Source organism: Pithys albifrons, chromosome 17 (genome assembly GCF_047495875.1).
Source record: "Pithys albifrons albifrons isolate INPA30051 chromosome 17, PitAlb_v1, whole genome shotgun sequence".
NCBI lineage: Eukaryota > Metazoa > Chordata > Aves > Passeriformes > Thamnophilidae > Pithys > Pithys albifrons.
In genome coordinates, this window is record NC_092474.1 from 1,073,665 (window position 1) to 1,094,584 (window position 20,920).

Here is a 20,920-nt window from a genome sequence, read left to right on the forward strand (position 1 = left end):
TATTCAAGTAATAGTAGGGATGCTTTTTATGAATAAAAAGTGTCAGTACTTCCTGTTTCTCTTTCAAAAAGGGCCGTATATAAAGGATTTCCCAACACCACACGACTGGGTATTTCAAAAACTACAGTAAAGCATCTCCTAATATAATAAAGGCAACCCATCAAATGAAGGAAAAAAAGGGCATAAACCCAATTTAAGGTGTGTAAATACCTTCATAAGTAAACTTGAGTAATATTAAATCAGTATTATATGCCCCAACTGCCTTTCTCTCACTCAATTTATTATGCAGCCTGACTTGCACCAAACCAGAGCACACGCTGAGGGGAAGAACATTAAGTAGCAGGTACCCTTGCAGAAAGTGATTTATCTGACATCAGAGACTCCATGTAAGGAACACAAGAAAGAGACCCAGCCACAAGCACTGAAGAGCCAACAGAGGGAATATCTGCCTTTGTGCATTTATCTGGAATTGCAGATGTTTGGGAGGAGGCACATTTCCCCCAGCCCAAAATGAAATATAAGCAGTAGCTTAAAATGAGGCTGGTGATGACAGAAGGAAAGCACAACAGGTATTTATTATCTCTGGGATCAAATGGAGCAGGCCAGGGATGGAAAGAACAACCTGTACTTGTCATCCCCTGGACAGGGATCCCCTCCAGTCACAGCTGGGGAGGCAGAGTCACCACCACAGAGTGAGATGAGAAACCTGCACTCAGACACAACAGCTTCAGACCAGGAATGGACAGGAAGGATTCTTATTCTACTTTAAACTATTAGCAACTGAGGGCAGCACCTCCTGGGAAGAAAATGGGAGAATAACTCAGTGAGTCAGGCAACCCAAGAGTTCTGCCCGTGGCATGATGAGCTGCCCGAGCTCCAAGTCAGTGTGATGTAGAACATCTAACAGAGTTGTTATTAAACTTGCTCTACACACACAAACTTCCTGAAATCAAAAATTCCATCAATTTATCACATTCACTGAATCATTTCCACAGGAATAACTTATTTTTAAAAAACTAGAGAGGAATGCTAAATTAGTAATTACCCTCACCCAGTACAAAGCACTATTTGTAGTCTTTAGTTTCTTGCAGATCAGCAGCATATCTGAAATGCAGGTTTATTGAGCTGTTCAAGTGTTTCTTTGAAATGTCAAAAAGTAACTACTTATAAAGAGACCCTCACACAAGCTTCTTATGTTCTCAACAGCTAAAGTTTGCTGCCAGAGTCAGGCTAATTATTTGTCAAAGCCTCTTGATCATATTAAATATGGAAAAAACCTCACAACAAAAGAAACGTAATAGAAAAATTGTGACTTGGTCCCATCCAAACTGCAAGGAACAATAAATCAAAGGGATGTTAAAAAAAAAAACAAAAAACACCAAAAACTTTTAAAATGCAAATGGTAGGTTCTAAGAATACATTTAATTATTCATCTTGCATATGGTTTGAAAAATTTTAATAAAAATTTAAAATCATTGATGCCTGACTGTTTCTAACAAGAAATGTAAACTCATTTAGTTGCAGAGAAGCACCAATTCCAGTTGATAGACTGGTGAGTCCTTTGGCACCCACTGGGGGCAGGTATTCCCTTCAGCCCCAGAGAACACTGAGGTGGTTCCAGGGTGGTTTCCAAGATCAAAGACATCACAAGGGACTTAAAGGCAGAAACACCCTGATGTCTTTTCACTGGGTTTTTGCCTTTGGTTTTGTTGTTTTTTTTTAAAATATAGATGACAATTTCCAAGTGTTTGATTCTGTTTAGCTTTACAAGGAACTTCTGGAAACACTAAGGGAGTTATGAACACATGAATGATGTCACACCTCCAAGCAGAAACACTCCAGGACAGCAAAAAGGCCCACACAAACCCCACTGACAACTATCAACAACTGCAGATGCAGCAAAGCCTTAGGTCAGAAGTGTTGAGTCTAAGACTGTCTCCACACACAGAAGGCAGGTGGGTCCAGACTCTCTTTACAGCTCTGGAAACTACTCAAACTAAAAGGAAGAGAATGAGAACTAAATTCCTATCAGAACACGAATCACAAGGACATGACTTCGTGCAGGCACACGTAAAATTTGTACATCTCTTGGAAAACAAAGTATTACAAGTTTTTCAGGTCCATACAGGATGACTTGCAGCTGAATAGTAAGACTTTTCCCAAGCTTGTTGGGTTTTCTTACTCAAATGCAAGAGGAGATAGCTGTGAACTCGGCATGAACAACCAATACCAGAAAACATGGCATAAAATACATTCCTTAGAAATTGGGCTGAACTAGAAGGAATTTGTGACTCACTTCAGTTACATTAAATGCAACATGGATAGTCTTATCTCCCCTTTACAGAGGCACAGGACAAAAAATGATCCACTTTGCAGATCTGTGAGGTTCTGCACAGCCTGGTCATGCAGCTGAGGGTGTGTGGTTAGCACGGGCAGCCGTGGATAGCACAGGGATCTCTGGATAGCCCGGGGAGCCGTGGACAGCACGGGGAGCCGTGGACAGCACGGGGAGCCCTGGATAGCACGGGGAGCCCTGGATAGCACGGGGAGCCGTGGATAGCACGGGGAGCCGTGGATAGCACGGGGAGCCGGGGACAGCACGGGGAGCCCTGGATAGCACGGGGAGCCGTGGATAGCACGGGGAGCCGGGGACAGCACGGGGAGCCCTGGATAGCACGGGGAGCCGTGGATAGCACGGGGAGCCGTGGATAGCACGGGGAGCCGGGGACAGCACGGGGAGCCCTGGATAGCACGGGGAGCCGTGGATAGCACGGGGAGCCGTGGATAGCACGGGGAGCCGGGGACAGCACGGGGAGCCCTGGATAGCACGGGGAGCCCTGGATAGCACGGGGAGCCCTGGATAGCACGGGGAGCCCTGGATAGCACGGGGAGCCGTGGATAGCACAGGATCTGTGGATAGCACGGGGAGCCGTGGTTAGCACGGGGAGCCCTGGATAGCACAGGATCTGTGGATAGCACGGGGATCCCTGGATAGCACAGGCTGTCCAACACCTCCCAGGACAGCTTTAATACAGCAAGGCACCCCCTCAGCACCAGGGATCAGCTCCTCTGTGAACTCAGCAGCTGTTCCAAAGTTTTGTCTGACAGATGTGCACACAACCACACCTGTCAGAAGTCTCACAGATGACAAGTTCCTCCTTTCACCTTGCTAGTGTGAGATGGCTGTGGGACAACACAATGCAGTCACAAGTCTTTTTTTAAGAAAAGGAAAAAAAGCTAACAGTTCTCTTCTAGAAGATCATCCTTTTTTCTAAATTCAACCTGAACTAAGCAGCCCAGAAACAGAGAGAAGGGGTTCCTGAGCCCCACCCTCACTCTCTTGTGTATTTCAGGTGTGGTTTGCAGTAATTTATGGGCCTGTTTCTCTGTCAGGCAATTCCAGACCTTACCAGATCATTAACAGTTTGACTGCACATGATCAAATAAGCAAACCAGCTTCGATTAGCACTGCCAAGAACAAGCGGGGCTTACCTTCCTTTGTGAGGTCTCCCTCTCTCTGGCACACCTGCAGACGTCCTCCGGTTCACGGTGGAGTAATCAGGATCCAGCTCGTACCCCTCGTCGTCCACGCCGAGGCTGCGGTTGTCGTCCTCCAGGCCGTAGGGCTCCGGCTGGAAGCGCTCGGGCTGGGAGCGGTTCAGGTCCGCGCTGCTGCCCACCGGCACCTGGGGCTGGGCAACGGGGCCGTAGTTGTCCCTCCTGCTTGGCAAAGTGAAGCTGCCCTCGTCGGGCCGGTAGGCGCTCCCGGGCACGAAGGCGTAGCGCGGGCGGTAGTTGACGCCGCGGGACAAGCTGCCGTAGTTGTCGGAGAGGTCTCCGTAGCCATCGTGGCCGAGGTAGGGGCGGTACTGGCCCTCGTGGCTCTCAGGGTAGGAGGAATCGTTGTAGCTGTTGTAGGACCTGGTCAGGGTGGAGGAGGCCTGGGGGGTGATGTAGCGCTCGCCGTTCTTCATGTACCTCCTGTCGATGGAATCCGTGTAGCTGCCCATGGGGGACGAGCCGTCCATGGAGGGCAGCCCGTCAGGCCCCAGGGGCACCTGGCGCACTGTCCTGGTGGTGACTGTCTTGACCATCTTGGTGACCTGTGAAGAGGCAGGGGGACATATGTTAATGTTCTCCTCGCTGCATGATGTGGTAACACACACAGGGAGCTGGAAGAGTAAAACGGGCAAAGAGCACCACGAAGCCAACTCCAGTGCCAGGCCTGTTGAATGGAAGCTCTGGTGCACTCATGAGCTCACCTGTTCACTTTAGGATTGAATAGTGGAAAAATAATTCCACAAAAAGCTGAAAGACGTATTTAGAGCTACACTTAAGTGCACTCTGGGCTTTTACTATCAAATCAACCCCACTGCAGATATGTGACAGTGCATGGAAGCAGGACAAAGTCATCATACCAGTTCCAATTTGCCCAACATGTTTTCAGGAGACATCTGCCCTAAAGAAGACTTTATGATGTTGAGAAGCCACAGCCTACCTTCCCACAACTAGCATAAATACCACCAGCCATTCTCTAGCTTGACAGAAACAGTTATATGCTCCTGCCTGATCTACATCAAGTTTGCATCCCTGTGTGACTGGATGGAGCTCAAATGTGGCAGTAGTATTTAGGAAACCATGATCTCAAACAGAAACGTTCTGGGCTTCAAGATTCTGGACAACATCCCTGCTTTTCTCTTTTAAGATATGCTTATATCCAACAATCACCATACAAGCCCAACAGGTAGTTGTTGTCATTCCACTGTTTTGGTGACTAACAATTCTGCAATAAAGAACATTAGCACTAGATTTTGCAACTGCAGCTACCTGGAAAAACACACTGGGCTAGACAAGCTTGTTTAAAACATTAAAGAAAAATCTGTACACAAATACATCTCTATCTTTTTTTCCATGAATCACATTTCATTTCAACACAACTGACAAAAAGTGGTTTTGTGTTTGGAGGGCCCTTGTTTTCAGGGCTTTTTACTAAAGGGTAAGGACAAGGACTCCTCAAGCTTTTGCAAGAATGTTCTGCCCTTCGTGGGAAAGGTCTGCTAATTCTGCTTAAGACAGTGCTGGACAAAAGCCACTATTATTACAAACCAGCAAAGGGCCTTCTGTTTGGGTTGGTATCTGGGGTCCATCAACCTCTGTACTGTGTCCCAGACTGACCAGCAAAAGCTCTTTTGGAGGGAATACAAAGTTCAGCAGAGGCCAATCTATCCTTGGTAGCCCTAACCCTGATAAAGTTACTTTAACCTCTGAAAAGTTACCCTAACCCTGGTAAATGCTGACTTTCAGCTCACTGGGAAAGAAAACAAGCAAACAACACCAAAGCAGCACAGCCACAAACCCGAGGGAGAATCAACCCACCTGACAGCATTGCACACAGCAGGGCAGGAACATGGAAGAAAATGGCTAAGAGATATTTTGGGTGTTTTAAGTATCACAGATGTAAACAGACATCAGCAAACGACACCTTTCTTTATGTAAGCCTGAGAAGGAAACGCACACATCAAGAGAAATGACAACTATAATGTGTAACCTTGGATTGCTCAGTGGCTCTGGAACCCAAATAGATGTTTTGACCTATAGCCTCCAATTTAAACATTTAGATTGGCAACAGATAAGCCAAGCTGCTGCAAAACAAAATAATTAGAGTACATCTCTTGAAGTGGCTCCAGACATGTCCTCTAGACAGATGTTTTCACACAGAAACCCTAAACAGAAAAAAAATTCACCCAAACAGCATTTCTGTTCCTAGAGACATCTGTCAGCAAATGATACTTCAAGGTAATGAAGTAATGAAATCCTACAAGACTGAAAGCAGCACAAATGGCTCTCCACCAGCAGCATAATTAACAGCAACACGATGCTGAACACAGCCCAGCCAGGTACCACCATGACCCTGGTACCCAATCTGAGCCAGAGCTCCAAGAACCTTCCTCCTCAACCCTAAGGGATTTCCTCAGCAGTAAACATCAGGAATGATGATCCCTTCCATGCCTCTGAATATTTTCTCCCTTTTTCAAAAAGCACAATTTTAGTAACTACAAGGGAAACTAGAAATGAAACATTTATTTCATGACATAGAATGCAAGAGGGGTTTTTGCTTGTTATGTGCACACAATACTCCTTTCCACTCAGTGTGGCCACTGTCGTGGCATTTATAGACTCAGTGCTGAGAGGAGAAAAAGAGCTGGCAGAGTTTACAGCAGCTCTTTGTGAAGAGGATACACACAAAGCAACACAGCTCAGAGTTCCCCTACTCAAGTCTGAAACAAGAGTTTTATTCAAAGTAGTGTGTTCATAAGTGATCTGCAAAGAGCAGAGAAGGCGACATTTCTCAGGCCTGAAATATGTGAGTTTGCAAAGCTGTGACCAAACTGGCTGAGAAGGGCCAGGCCTTTGTGTGCTTGGATTTGGGACCCAGGAATGGGAATAACGGGAATTAAGGCAGCACATCAACAATTTGATGACTCAGGAAGGGATCCCTCACCCAGGAGGGAACAAGGCACTTTGTAAATGCCAAGCAGTGCCCTCGCAGAACGTCCCAAAGCTTCTCCTTTCAGTGCTCTCCAACAAATACAACTCCAAGCACCGTGTCCTGAGACAGGAGGGGCCATGTCTGCAGTTTGCCACATGGCACTTTCATCACCTTGCTAAGATCAGGCAGTACTAAGCACCCAACACACCTCATCTGGCTGCAGCCACAGCATGGCAGAAGCAACAAGCCTTGACCTGCAGGATCCCTGGACATTTTGGCTCATTTTTATTCTTTTTTGGAGAATCAATGTCACTGGCAAGCAGGATGAGGTAACACAACACAGAAATGTTGCAGCCAGGACAATTATCTCCAATAGTGGTACATGTGTGTGAGAAAGACAAAGCAGAATTTCAGGTCACTGAAAATCAATTCTGAGACAATGTGTGACCTATCAGTCACACTTAATGAGTTTTTCACCATGCTCTGGCACTTTACAGAGTATTTACAGAGATTTTTTTTCTTTTATTACTATATTAAATTCCCAGCACAGAACACAAGGTATTATTTTGCATTTTTTTCCCCAATTTGCCTTATTTTCCTGTCTCCAAGACTAGCACAGACAAGCTTCCAATGGCTGTGGCCAGTTAAAAACCCACCCTTGGCATCAGCCAGCACATGCAAGAACAAGTTTGCAACATTAGCACAGTTTCACCTCTTATTTTCTCAATGCTGCACCTACCACCAAATGGAAAGAATGAGGACAATCAAAACCCCCTTGTCAGACACATAAAAAGGAACATTTCACTCAAGCATTAAAGCACACATTTCTCCCAGCATAAAAGCATTCAGTAATGCTGAAGGGGTTGTGGTGGGGCAATCAAACAGATTTGGAGAGAGGGAGTATTTGCACTCATGCCTCATTTGTCAGGGACAGGCACTGAGACAGAAGATTTATCATGTGATAAACACACTTTGTTGCTGACAGGACAATAAAGGGAAGCTTTTTGGAAGCAATTAGCCAGTACATAGAAGAAGGTCCATTTATGAGGTTTCCAAGCAAAGAAAGAAACCCAATCAACAAACCAAACGTTGATATTTCGGGAAATCCCACTCAAGGGAATGTTTCATTTCTGTTTCTTAAAGGAACACAGGCAGACCTGAGCAGCTCACAGCATAGCAGTCTTCTCTCCCAACATGTCTGTGGTTTCCTTAATACTGATGCATTAACCAGAGAATGAAGCTCTTCCAAATGGAGCCCCAGCAGACTCTTATCTGAGAGACACCTGATCCTCCAAATGCACCCAATATTGAGAAATATTTGTTAGCATGAACTCCTCACTACAGATAAGCTCCAGTAAAATTTTAGATACAAGATACTCTGAGAAAGTGTAATTTGACCTCCTCTGTTTACCTTCCATCTCTAAAGAAAACCTGTTCAAAAAGGTTTTTTAGCCCAATGACAAACCAAAGATGCTCAGTTGTTTCAAAGCTCCAATCTCTGAGTACCAGATGAAAGCTCTGGAGCACCTCCTTATGAAGAGGCTGTCTGAGGATGCTGAAAATGTATCTGCAATATTTTATTCCCTGTAAAGATAGTAACATTTCAACTACAGTATAAAAAGGAAAAGTTATTATCTACCTACTTATCCAGGCCCTCTGCAACCAAAATCCTGCAATATTCCAGTCAGTGTTTCAGTGCTGCTCCCCCAGCCCAGACTGAGCACACTTCAGGTTTACTGACCTTACCCCTGCTCTCCCCCCAAGACTGCAATTATTTTACTAACTAATTCCCTTGCATGCCCCTTGATAATGTTTTCAGTATTTCCATTTCTGGAAATCCATTTTGCCAACAGAACAGCTTCTGTAGTTTTCTGTCCCTCAGCCTTCTGTTTGTCACGAAGGACGGCAGAACAAACACGGAACTATCCAGCAATTGCATTGACTGGATGCATTTGGTACAAGCAGATCCCTCACAGTGCTCAGTCACACAGGAGTAAAGACAGAGCAGGGATTTCAGCTGGGTTACCATGGCCAAATGCAGTCATCTTAACCAGGACCTATAATTCTGCCTTCCATTTTGGTTTTGAGATTGGTAGTCTTTTGCTTTTTTAAAAATAAATAAAATGCATTATAAAAGCTGACAGGGCTAAAAATTTTGTTGAAACACTGTCAGAAACCAAAAATCAGATAAGATGAGCATTCTGACATCTCTGAGAGCTTATTTTTGAGCTACAGGCTGTAAAACTTCATCAGCCCAGGCAGGTTGAAGTTATTACCTTTCTATTAAATGCTGTGCAAACCCCACCCTGCAGCTTTCCAAAACAACAGCTCAGATTTATCCTCTTCAATTTTAAGCTTCATGTTTCACATGCTGAAAGGGCTCTCGACTTGGGCTGGAATCCATTCGTGCTCCATGCCCTGGTGCCTCTGAATTTCCCCCGAAGTTTCAGAGCACTGCCCTGCAGGGTTCCTGCCCCACCACACCCAGCAGGTTTGGTCACAAACACTCCCCCATCACAGGGGCAGGAAGGGGAGCAGCAGTTCAGCATCACTGGGAGAGACATGGACTCGCTGAGCATTGGAAAGCACACAGAGAATGGATGGACTGCAAATTAAACAACTTTGTACACAGACTGATCTCACATTTTGTTACAGTAAGACATCAATTTCAATGAGGAACAGTGACCTAAATCTCTCCAACCTTTTAGCATTTCAACAAGAAAAATAAAAAGTGCCTGAAGCAAGAAAAAAGCCAACATTAAGACATGCACATACTCATCTAATTTGCTTTACTGGGTTCTCTTGAGCCACTTACACTGGGCTCCCTTTAACAGCTGGCAGTGCTCCAGCCAGCAAAAAAGTGGCAGTCTCTGCCCAAGGTGCCTTTCACTGTTTCAGCTTGAAAGGTATTTGGCTTCCAGAGATGTTATAAAGTTGAAATGAAGTATTATCTGCTACATCTTTTGAGCAGTGAATGTTATGTAGGGACTTACTAAGAGAGTAACAGGTAGAGGAAAATTACTCAGAAGTATCTCATTTTGAAAAGGCAGATGTTCTCTATTTAAAATATGTCAAATACTAAATTCTATTACGCCTTCTCCCTGCTTCATTGCTACAGGAAAAGCACAGCTAAACTGTCAATGCTTCTAGATTGAGGTTGTTTACTTAATACACTATTGAAAAGAATAACCTCTATAAATTATGGGTTTGAAACAACGGGGGAAGGAAGAGGGAGTGAAGAACAGCAGCACTCACACTCACAGCCTTTCCTGAACAGCATTTCAGGAGGGAGGATTTCAGAGGCATTGCTCTCCAGCAAGCCAGAGATTCACACAATTAGGAAAATTAAGCAACAATTTCCTTTTGGAGAATCCAAAAATGCATCCTAAATTGCACTAGGTTTTGACTAAGCCCACTTAAGTTATCCAGCAAGGAAAGAACACATTTAGAAAACATCTCTGGTCTTTTTGGCTCTTAAAAAAACTTGTCCTGTGTCATTGGCACTGTCAGAGGAATTATCTCGTGCTGCCACTTTCTTTGCAAGACAAATATGCTGGAGATTGTGACTGACACTGTCCAGTAGAGCCTTCCAGTTACAGATGGAGTAAAAATAGGCTCTAAACCCTTCCTCAAAAAGACCTGGAGTGAGCACAGCAATGCAGAGCACAGAAAGGTGATTGTTCAAAACAAAAAGAACAGCTGAGCACAAACAAATCCCTCAACCTCCCTGAACAGACTGAGACCACCCCAACTTCACACACTGCCCTTATTAAGCACCAGACTGGATATTACTGAGAAGAGATGTGAGAACTCCCACCATAAGAAATGTCACTCCTTCACAAGGGTAAGAACCACCTGCACACTAAAAGCAAGGCCAAATTCATGTGGGGTTGGTTTGGTTTGTGGGGGGTGTTTTATTTGTTATTTTTAGCTTATTGGGGGGGGTTAAAATTTGTTTACATCTCTGGGGGAAAAGGCAGGCACCACAAAGCCCCTGCTCCTCCACAGTACCTGCTCAGGGGCCACGTGTCTGCACTCCCACCCCAGGGAGATGCTTTTCTTCACTGCCCTCATCCAAGCAGCAAGGGCAGGATGTTGCCACTGCACAAGGTACCAGGAAACTTAATTTTCTCTGTAGTGCTCTCACATCTAATAGCATGACCTATGAAAGCACTATGATGATACCTATTAGAAATTACAGTGTTGATGCCAATTAACTCCAGGACAATTAACTGGTGCTACTGAGCCCCAGTGACAACAGTCTTCATTTTCACAGCCCCTACCAAAACAAAACATAAATTGAAGACCAATGAGATAGAAAAAATCATAAAATCTGACCTCAGATTCCCATTTATGAGCTGCCAAACCTGTGCCATTTTATCATAGCAAGGAAGAGTCAAACCAAAACCTCTTCAGAGGCAACAACCACCCAAGCAAAGGCTCAGCACCTCTTCTGGCCACCAGGGCTAACCCAGCCCTGCCTGTGTTTTGACATTTCAGAGTAATTTTTCTCAACAACTGGATCTTTAAAAATTTTTTTGTTTGTCTTTGTAGCCAGGAATTACTGGGAAACAGCTCTGGGCAGTAGATAAGTCAGTCAGTGGCACTACTGGAAACAACACAAATGCAGAGCAAGAAGGCTGTGAGCCCTCCCCACGTTCTGGATGCCACAGTGAGAGAGGAAAGTCTTGCTCTGAGACAGAACAGCAGCTCCAGGGTTGCTGTTTCTTCAATTTTCCTTTCCCATATGCAGATACAATGCCTGTTTTGAAGCTGCCACTGCCCTTTTCTGTGGGAAGACAAAAAACAGGAGGTACTGCACACAAAGGAGAGAATGGCACCTCTCAGGCCATGACAAACAGGCAGCTTTATCAGAGGCACAACTATCTCAGACAAACCATTTCACTCCATGTGGTCCCGTTATCTGGGGACCACTGCAGGGCCTCTCCTCTATTTTTACAGTTGTAGCTATAATTTTATTCCCTTGCACAGCTGCATTTAGAGTGTCCAAACCCACGTGCCACTATGAGTACACAGAACAAGGGGTCCACAGCCACTGTAATTTTATCACTTCCTTCCTACAAATAACAGTTGTTATTGCTGCCACTGGGAAGAAACCAGCATTTCCTTCATGAAGCCACAAACTAAATACATGAGATTATTTGAACAGCTAACAAAAATGTGGGGTGCGTTTTTGTTCATCTGTTTCATTTTTATTTAAAGACCTTCATCTCCTTCCAACAATGAGAAAACAGGCTAGTTATATTTACCTTCTAACTAACTGCAACAATATTAAACCAGATACTCAGTTTATTGTAATGTGCACAGGCCCACTGACCTCAGGAAATCAACATTCATTTACTTCAACCTGAGGATCTGACGTCCTGAAGAGGCATCTTAGAGGGCTGCAATTCTGGAACACCAGTAAAAACAAACACTGATTTATGCAGTGACCTCTGTTAAACTCCTTTTAACACAGAAAGTATTTGGACAATTATTTTTTTATCAGTCCTGTTTAAAAGTTTTTAAAAAGGGAACCACCCTTATCTTTGTCATGTTCCAGTGGTACTGAAAGCACACGTGGCAGCTCTGCACATACAGCACCTGCTCAGCAGAAACAGCAGAATTACCTTACCCAGGGAACAAAAAGAGTTCAAGAAAATCAGAACACCTGTAATGCAGCCAAACCTGAGGTACAGGTCACCTGAGAGCACACTCAGCCTTCCCCAGGCACCAGGAGGAAAATGCCACTCACAAGATGGTTGCAGGATTTAAATGCTATGGTGTTATTTACATGGGCTAAAGGACAAATGCATAATCACAGACTGTTATTACAGACCACCACTAATTTAAGACACATTTCCAAGCACATTTTGCTCAGCCAAGCCCTACCAACTCATCTACTTCTCCTATCACTGTGTGTGTTTGCAGGGCAGTGTTGTGACCTGCTTCAGTAAAACAAAGTGAATCTGAAAAGAAGGAACAGTCTGAGAGGGGGTTCCAGTGGTTGGTTTGGTTTACCTGGAGAATTTCCACTGCTCCCTGCACAGCTCCATGAGCAGCTGCATCAGCAGAGCTGACAGGGAGCCAGCTGGACACAGAGGGGAAACCAAACAAGCCCCAAACTCAGTTTGCTGGCAAACATGACTTTCAACACCCCTGAGGATCTCAACAGCATGACTGTCATCACTCAGGCTGCTCCCTGCTATTTCCAGTTCATGATTAGGTGGCACTGTGCCATTTCCCACCCTGGTTATTAACCTCTCACCTTGGTTTCAGTTCTCCTTGTGGTTCCATCCTCAGAAGTGACAATAGACACGTGGGAGGTGGGAGTGCCTGGGTCTTCCTCCACAGTAACTGTCTCTTCCACCATTTCTTGAGGCTCTTGCATCATTGCTATCGAGGTCTGGTTACTGGGGCTTTGTTCCTAAACAAGCAGGTAAAAAAAGTAATAATTTAACTTTCCACTTCTACCATTGTGGTGCAACTATTCTATTTATTTCAGATTCCTCAACTGAAAACCCCCCCACATTTTACCCAAAAACATCCAAGTACAGATTCAGAGAAAGTTATTTACTATGTCAGGAAAGCATTCTGCAACTGTGCTGGTGTGACTGGGCTCAGGGCAGCAAACAGAAATCATGCAAAGCATCTATCAAGTGCTTCATATTTATAGGAACACACTAACAGACTTATTACCTTATATTGAAACCTGCCTTAAGCTTTCTCCTCAATGCCCAGCATTGGAGAAGTGCAATTTTTGTCTGTAAAAACATTCATTCAGTTCTGCAGTGAACAGGCCCCACTGGCTTTCAGAGCAGTTCATATTACACACCATTAAAAGTTTATTTTCATTTGATCAAAAATACACTCAGTTGCAGACTAGAGAAGGCCATAAAACATCAACACCTCCAATTAAATGGACACCTTTCTCAAGCTGTCCAAGGCAGTGATAATTAGAAAAAATGGATGGCTAGAGATAAACAGCTGAATCCAGTTAAATGCTTCCCTTCCCACATCTTTGCTAAGTCCATAAAGTCTAACTGGCTATAAGCTTATTTAAAATTTATAACAGACAGACAACCTAATGAAAACTAAACAGAAAGGAGGGAGACCAAAGGCGGGTTCTTGCAGGGATTCTGCCCAAAGAGAGTGCTCTGCTGCTCACCAACATCTGAACCTTCCCTTTCCTTCTCTAACTGTGTTTCAGCACAGAAATCAGAGAAGCTCCCTTTGGTGGATGAACATATTTCAGAAGTTTCACAGCAAGAGGCCAATAAAGAACCAGCTCAGGCACTGAGAAGTCTGAGCTTCCCTGGCATTACGAGTCCTCAGCCACAAAAAATTAAATGCCAGACTGATAAATTCATCAACACCCCTGAAGGCATCTGGGCCTTAAAACCAAACAGGGGCTTCTGGTGGCACATCCTGCCAACAGGCACTCAAAGAACACCCTTTATTGAGGGCTATACATATACACACAAACACAGCCACACAGAGACAGTGCTATATATATATGTTTTAAAATCTAAAAGTCAAAGAAGAATGACATAGAGCCCTAAACCACAAAGTGAACACCTTCTCCCCTAAATAAAACACTGTGGACAAATCCAGCAGAGCTCTTCACATCACAGCAAGATAAAAGGGTTGGGGTGAAACTGTTGTCATGCACATGCTGAGCCTGACTACAGCAAGGTTTAAATACTCTCCATGTGAGCAGCTTCATCACCAGGGAACTACATATATTTTGTATCATTTTATTTAGAAAAATTGCATTTCACCTGAGCAATGATCTCCAGACTGCCCCTTTTGCTGTGCCATGTTTTGTGCAGGCTCCCAACGACCTCATGCTGCTGAACAGGGTATTGTGGTCTCATTAAGCTCATCCTCCAATGCCAAAACTGATTCAAGGGGGAACCTTCCCAGTCCTCTCACACATGAATGTACATCCACACATCTCATCCACCACCTTCATTTCCAGCTGCACTTGAGCTGTCCCCATCCCTTCAATCCCCTCCAGACTTTCCAGAGGTAAACTGTTTTCTGGCAATAAGGCATAGGAGATGGAAGGTGCAAAGAAATATTTTGCTCTTTGAACTTCTGCAATACTCTTTTTTTTAGTAAAAAGAATAAAAATAGTCTGCCTTTGTATTCAGACTGCCTGTGGGCAGAGGAAACCTTAAAAGATGGGCACTTACACATGAGCAAATTGCAAACTAGAGCATATTGACTTTAAATGAGCACTGCACTGGTTTTTATCCTCTGGCTGCTTCTAAAATGAAGATTCAGGGAGGTGTGGTACAGATCTGCATTCCTGCAAGAGAACTGTTGTTAGCAAGAGACTGTCCCAGGCATCAGAAAGCCTCAAAGCTTGCAAAGTTCAAGGCAGATGCCCCAACACAGAGGAGTAACCAGACTGCCTCTTGTGTGTGTTCCCTCTTACTATGTGAGCAAAGAGGACAGCCTATCATCCAGCTTACTCCCTGAATTAGCTTAAGGAGATGGTTCTTTGATCTCCAAACCCAGTACTTTCTCTACATCACTAATGTGGAGTTGTCACAAGCCAACATTAATGTAGAAAAGATGCAGAGATTTTGTTATCTGTTTTTAGACTCCATCATTAAGGATTTTAGGTCATCACAAATTGCAGAAACTGGGACACATTACCCCTTTCAACTATCTTCCTTCTCTGCTCAGCTTCTAAGGCAGTATTTAGGACATTCTTTTTTGCTAAATACACCTTGGCATCTCAGATTCCAAACATTTGGCAGTTAAGCCTAATTATCCAAAGTAAACCACAAGTTGCTGGGTAAGACTGGAACACGACACTCCTAATGAATTATGCTACCAGCAGTTCCCTGTCTGCTACAGGGAGGTAATTCCAGCTCAGAACAACACACTCATTTCTTTACTTTGCTGAGGTTTTCAAAGCAAAAGCAACCAGACAATTCCTTTTGTGCCACCACAGTGGCCAGGACCCTGTGGTCCCTTCCTGCTGGCAGAGAGGGTGTTCCCCAGCACCAGAGGGATCTGCCATGACTGTCATCAGCTGAGCATCCAGTTCTCTTCAGGAGGAACAAACAGGATCCTTGGCCGTCCCTGCAGGTTGGCTCCCTCCTCCTCTAGGATCCTCCCTCCAAAATACTCAAGGCACAAGAGCTGAAGGAAGTACAGAAATCCTGTCACAGGAAGCATCATCAAGGGCCATAGCACTGGCAGAGAGCGTTTGGATGGCTGGGCAGGGGCCTCTGTGGCTGGTGCCCACACCCACAGCACCAGAGAGAGGAGCAGGACAGACCCGAGATGGCAGCCAGGTCCAACCAAGGACAGTATGACAGTGAGGAGAGAGGCTCGAGGTCAACCTGGGAAGCAAACCAGGGTTAGGATGATGAGGTGCAGGGATACACAGGCAGGTCCACAGTGACAAGGCACGTCCGAGGTTCGTCTGGGGTGACAGAGACCATGGGCAGTCACAGGCACACCAGTGCTCCTGCAGCACAACACACACACACAGACACAGACACACACAGACACACACACAGACACACGCAGACACACAGGCACACAGTGCTCCTGCAGCACAACACACACACACAGACACAGACACACACAGACACACACACACACAGACACACACAGGCACACCAGTGCTCCTGCAGCACAACACACACACACAGACACACACACAGACACACAGTGCTCCTGCAGCACACACACAGACACACACACACATACACTCAGACAGACACACAGACACACACACACACACAGACCAGTGCTCCTGCAGCACAGACCAAGTACAGGCTGAGGGCTGAGCTTAAACAAACAGAGCTCCCAGGTCTCTGGGCAGAAGCTCCATGGGCAGCCAGTCAGGGCCAGTGAGGTCTGTCAGTGCTCTCAGGGATCCCACAGACCCTCTAAAACAGCCACAAGAGTTTTCTGTTGCAATAAACACACACATTTCAATGTGATATCCTCCCCTTGCAAATTGCTAAGCATTACCCATGAAGTCCTTTACAAATAACAATCTTTGGCTTCTTCCAAAATTACAAAACACCACTGAATTACAAGAACAGATTCCAGAGCAGTTATTGCATACAGTGTCAGCAGCCATGACTTTCCCCACTGCTTTTGCTTTTCTGAGACCAAATATCCTGTTGATCTGTGCTTGCATCTCCAGTGTGCTTTAAAAAAGCCACGCTATTTAAAACACAAAGCAACAATCAATTTATCCCCAGCCTGTAAAAGTTAAGTGCAAATGAAACAGCTAAAGACCTTGTAAAATAAGCAAGAATCATAAAAATAACAGTAATTCTTGTTTTGTTAAAGAACAGTGATTCACCATTTAGGGCACGTATCTCCTAGGGCTTATTTTGCATTAGAATACCACAGCTTCTGTAATCATCACCATTTCAATTCCTAGAGTTATATTTCCATCAAAGTAGCTATTTTATATCTGTTTTAATAAAAGAATAACCTCCCCCAGGAGGATAAGACATCCTACTTTGAGGCAGTAAACAAACTTCTTTATTCTCTGCCTATGGAACAATTTTAAACAGTCTGGAAATAATACAAAATTGCAGGAGATTATTACTTCCACTAAAACAGTCCCTCTTCAAGAACACTGAAATCATGTACATTGAATCATCATTCTCCCCGAGATGCCCTTTGTTCAGAAGATTGCAGTGCAGGCCATTCCAGCTACTCCTTACTCCAGGCTACTGTCAGAGAGCAAATCTGAAGGTTTTTGCAAAGCACAAGGGCTGGATTCTACATCAGTGGCCATACTTGTCCTCACTCAACCCAGGCACAGACAAAGCTCAAGTGTATCAGCTCCTGTGAAACACATCGCAAGTCTGGGCGTAATTAATGGCATTGGACAACAATGCTAATTGAATTAAATGTGGATTCTCTCTCCTCTACTACTCTTTGTTTAAATTACTTATTAGAGGTTCAATCTTTGCAAAGCATGAGATTATTTCCAAGTGTAAAGCAAGCAAACATTGGTTCTGTCGAGTCTTGGGGCTGGTGTTCTGCCCCACTGGTCCTTCCACCTCAGCCCTGCACTTCCAGCTCTGTCATACCCTCAAGCTGTTATTTGCTGAAGGCATGTGGAGGAGAAAAAAGACAAGTCTGCAGGAACAAAGCAGTTGAAAAAAGTCTGTCCTGAGATCTGCATCAGACTGGTACATCAGAGAGGAAGAAAGTCACTGATGGAGTTTGTTGAACTTGGTATTTGTGGCAGATTTTTTGCAGTAAAAGATCCAGCTGTCAGCAGCTGAAGACTCAGATCTGATTACGATCACATCCTCCTGCCTTGTCAGAGCCCCCTGCCTTTAACCACAGCCTCAAGATCCCTGCTGTGCTCTCTGCCCTGGATTTGTCCACGGAGCTTTCTGTGCATCTCAGCAGGGCAAAAGGCAGAATCCAAGCCAACCAGCACGTGCCCACCACTGAGCCTGTACCACCTGGGGGGCAGCCAGACACGAGACTGCCCTACATTTTCAGTTTGTGCTTCAGGAATGGAGGAACAGGTGAGCCCTCACACACAGCAGTGTCTGCCCCACTGCAGGGCAGGGCACCTCTGCAAGCACATGGAGACCTGATGTCCAAGGACTGCCACAGGCTGTTTCCTCCAATTCAAAAAACACACCAAGGTCTGGGGCTTTGGCACCAAACACAGGTATCCAGTCTGACCTACCCAAATCCTTCAGGATCAAGGGAAACGTTGCCCCACAGCTGGCACCAAACGATGGCACACTCAGGCAAAAGGGCTCTGGAGCAACAAAAAGCACATGGAGCAGCCTGCACTGAAATCCAGGCAGCATACAATGCTGGAAGAGAGTTTGCAAGGCAGATAATGATTTAAAGATGGGAATAGATAAATATCTACTTTGCTGCAGATAAACTGATCTCCATTTAGTAAACCTACTCTTCTGTTTTGTCATGTGAAATAAAATGTGTTTCTAATATACATAAATATATAGAGATGTATGTATACAATGGAGCAGCTCACTCCAGTGTGAACCCAAACACATCACCCCAGGAGAAGCTTCAAGCTCTCTGCCAGAGCTCTCCCACAAGCCCTGCCCTAAGGCTGGGCAGCTCAGAGCAGCTGAGAAATGTCAGCCCCAAATGAAAGGCGCCTGTCCTGGCATGGGGTACCAGAATGAACTCAGCCCCACACCACAAAGCACTAACTGTTTCCTGAACACTTACACACTTCCTTTGTCCTTTAGAAACACACACGACAAGCAGTGAACAAATAATGCCAAGAGCTTTTAAAGCACCAAGGTTAAAAGGAACATTTCAGCAACTGGAAAAAAACCCCTCAACTACAGAAGTTTTTTGAAAAGCCACAAAGAGCAGCTTTTTTTGGAAGCAGGCATGGTAATTCACCCTCTGAAGGCATCACACCTTTCAGGGAAAGCAAGAGGCGGCGGTGAAGGAGAAGGAATCAAAACCCAGACAAGGCTTGGAGCAGTAACATTCACCCCTCGAGCATGGCAGGACACACTGGGGTTCTGTTCGGCCACGCGGGAGCTGCCCATCAGCAGGGCACCCACAGCCCCTGCCACCGGCCAACAATGGGCCCTTTCACGCTGTTTTAAACAATCTGAAGTGTCTCAGTTAATGCAAGACCAGGCAATTGGCCCTCAACTATTTCTAATTGACTGGAATGATGGATGAAGCTAAAGGGAAAGCTGACCCACTGAACTTTTCCATACAAAGCTAGAAAACTGAGGGAGATTGTAAACAGTTTATAAGAATGAGAAGTGGGAGAGGCAGAATCCCAGGGGCTTTGCTCCTCTCAACCTGCTCTTAAGTTGTTTCAGAGGAAGGAAAACAAAGAGCTTCAGCTCAGAGCAGCGAACAACAAAAAATACAGGGGAAGGACTAAACAAATAGAGTATTTTTCCCATGCTCTGCTCCCCTTTCTCCAGTAGCTGCTCAGCTCTGCCATGCAAGCTGCTCCTTTGAATTAGAAAGGGCAATTTGTCACTTTGACAAGGTGTCTCTCAGGGCTCTGTATTGCCTTGTCCTGCTTTTCAGACTGACTGGGTGATAACCAGAGATGTCAAGACACTTCATCTCAGTCAACTTCAACAGATGTGATAATATATATACTTAAAACTTACACCAGTCCTACTGCATCAAGGTAATGCTCAGGAAATCACGTGTGCCCACTGATTATCAGAACAAAACCACCACCAGCAGCTTTTGTACTGCAAAATGGCAGCACTGCTGCAATGTGGCAGAGCTGTGTGCTCACCTCAGCAGGTCCTGCCAGGGAAGGGGAGGACAGAAAACTTCCAGGTAGGAAAATGGATGAGTAATAGGTTCAAATTCACAATACCCAATTTTAGGCAGCTTAAGCAAGTATCTAAATGCAAAATAACCAAATTCTTCCTCTTTAGTTAAAAAGAATAGAAGCCTCAGAGAACAGTTCAGATCTTGCACAGGGTAAACCACCACCTTGGAATCATCCAGCTCTTGCCACTGATTATGGAGGGAAATTATATCAAAAACTTCAAGAGAGTATTCAAGCTGGAGGATGAATCCAGGCCTCAGAGTTCTGATGTAAGAAGTCTGTGGTAGAACCCAAAGCAGAACAGGGGTATGACAACTCATCACTCAGTCCCTTAATTGCATGCCCAGTAGTTCAGCAAGATCAAGTAGCAAAGTGGAATCCTAAATAATTATTTTTAATATGAAAATGATACAAGGGAAAAAAAAAAGAAAAAGCACCTGGCACCCACAGCAGGCTCAGCTCTCCTCCCCTTAACTGCAGACAACATGGCTCGTGTTTATCTGGACACTCTGCCCACCAGGAAACCATTCCCAATGAGCAGGAAATGACTTTCTCACCAAGATGTGGACAGAGAGTTCACTGCAATTTGCCAAACTGCCTCCCAAAGGCAAACACAATGCAAGTCTGCTTGCCTAATCTTCGACCAAACCCAGCACAGATCTGGCTTGCTTCCTCTCTGGAGCTGTTCAGATGAACTAACCAAGGCTCAATTAGGGAGATTTTCAGTGGGATGAGGTTACATCATGGATTATTAATTTTCCAGCAAGTTTTTTCCTTCATCCCCACCTGCTGCCTCCACAATGCTGGCATTAAGGCTGGTGTGGGATGACTAATGCTACATTCCTCTCTGTAAGACAGGCATTCAGGTTTCACTTCTAGGCCTCACAGAGTTGGGGTCATAAAATAAACCAATGCATGTATTACCAGGTATCAAGTCCACAAACTTCCATACACATGGGAGTCAGAAGTACAAGCCAGGCCCTTCATCTAAAACATAAAAACCAGCTGTGAGTTGGGCAGGTGACAGCAGCAAGTTTCTTTAGGCAGTCTGTGTGCCCCAGACTCTACCCCAGCCCCCTCACACACCATCAGTGCATCAGACCAAGACCTGCCAGACC

The 20,920-nt window shown here is 45.0% G+C and overlaps 1 protein-coding gene across 8 annotated transcripts in view; it reads right to left on the reverse strand.

Moving 5' to 3' along the window:
* Positions 1-20,920, reverse strand: part of ARVCF (ARVCF delta catenin family member) — a 246,142-nt gene that overhangs the window by 75,183 nt on the left and 150,039 nt on the right. For all 8 annotated transcript variants that reach the window (XM_071572446.1, XM_071572447.1, XM_071572445.1 and 5 more), the window contains 2 exons: positions 12,759-12,917; positions 3,493-4,103 (listed from right to left, as the gene is read on the reverse strand). In XM_071572446.1, the coding sequence (XP_071428547.1) occupies positions 3,493-4,103; positions 12,759-12,917 (770 nt within the window). The remainder of the gene's footprint in view (positions 1-3,492; positions 4,104-12,758; positions 12,918-20,920) is intronic.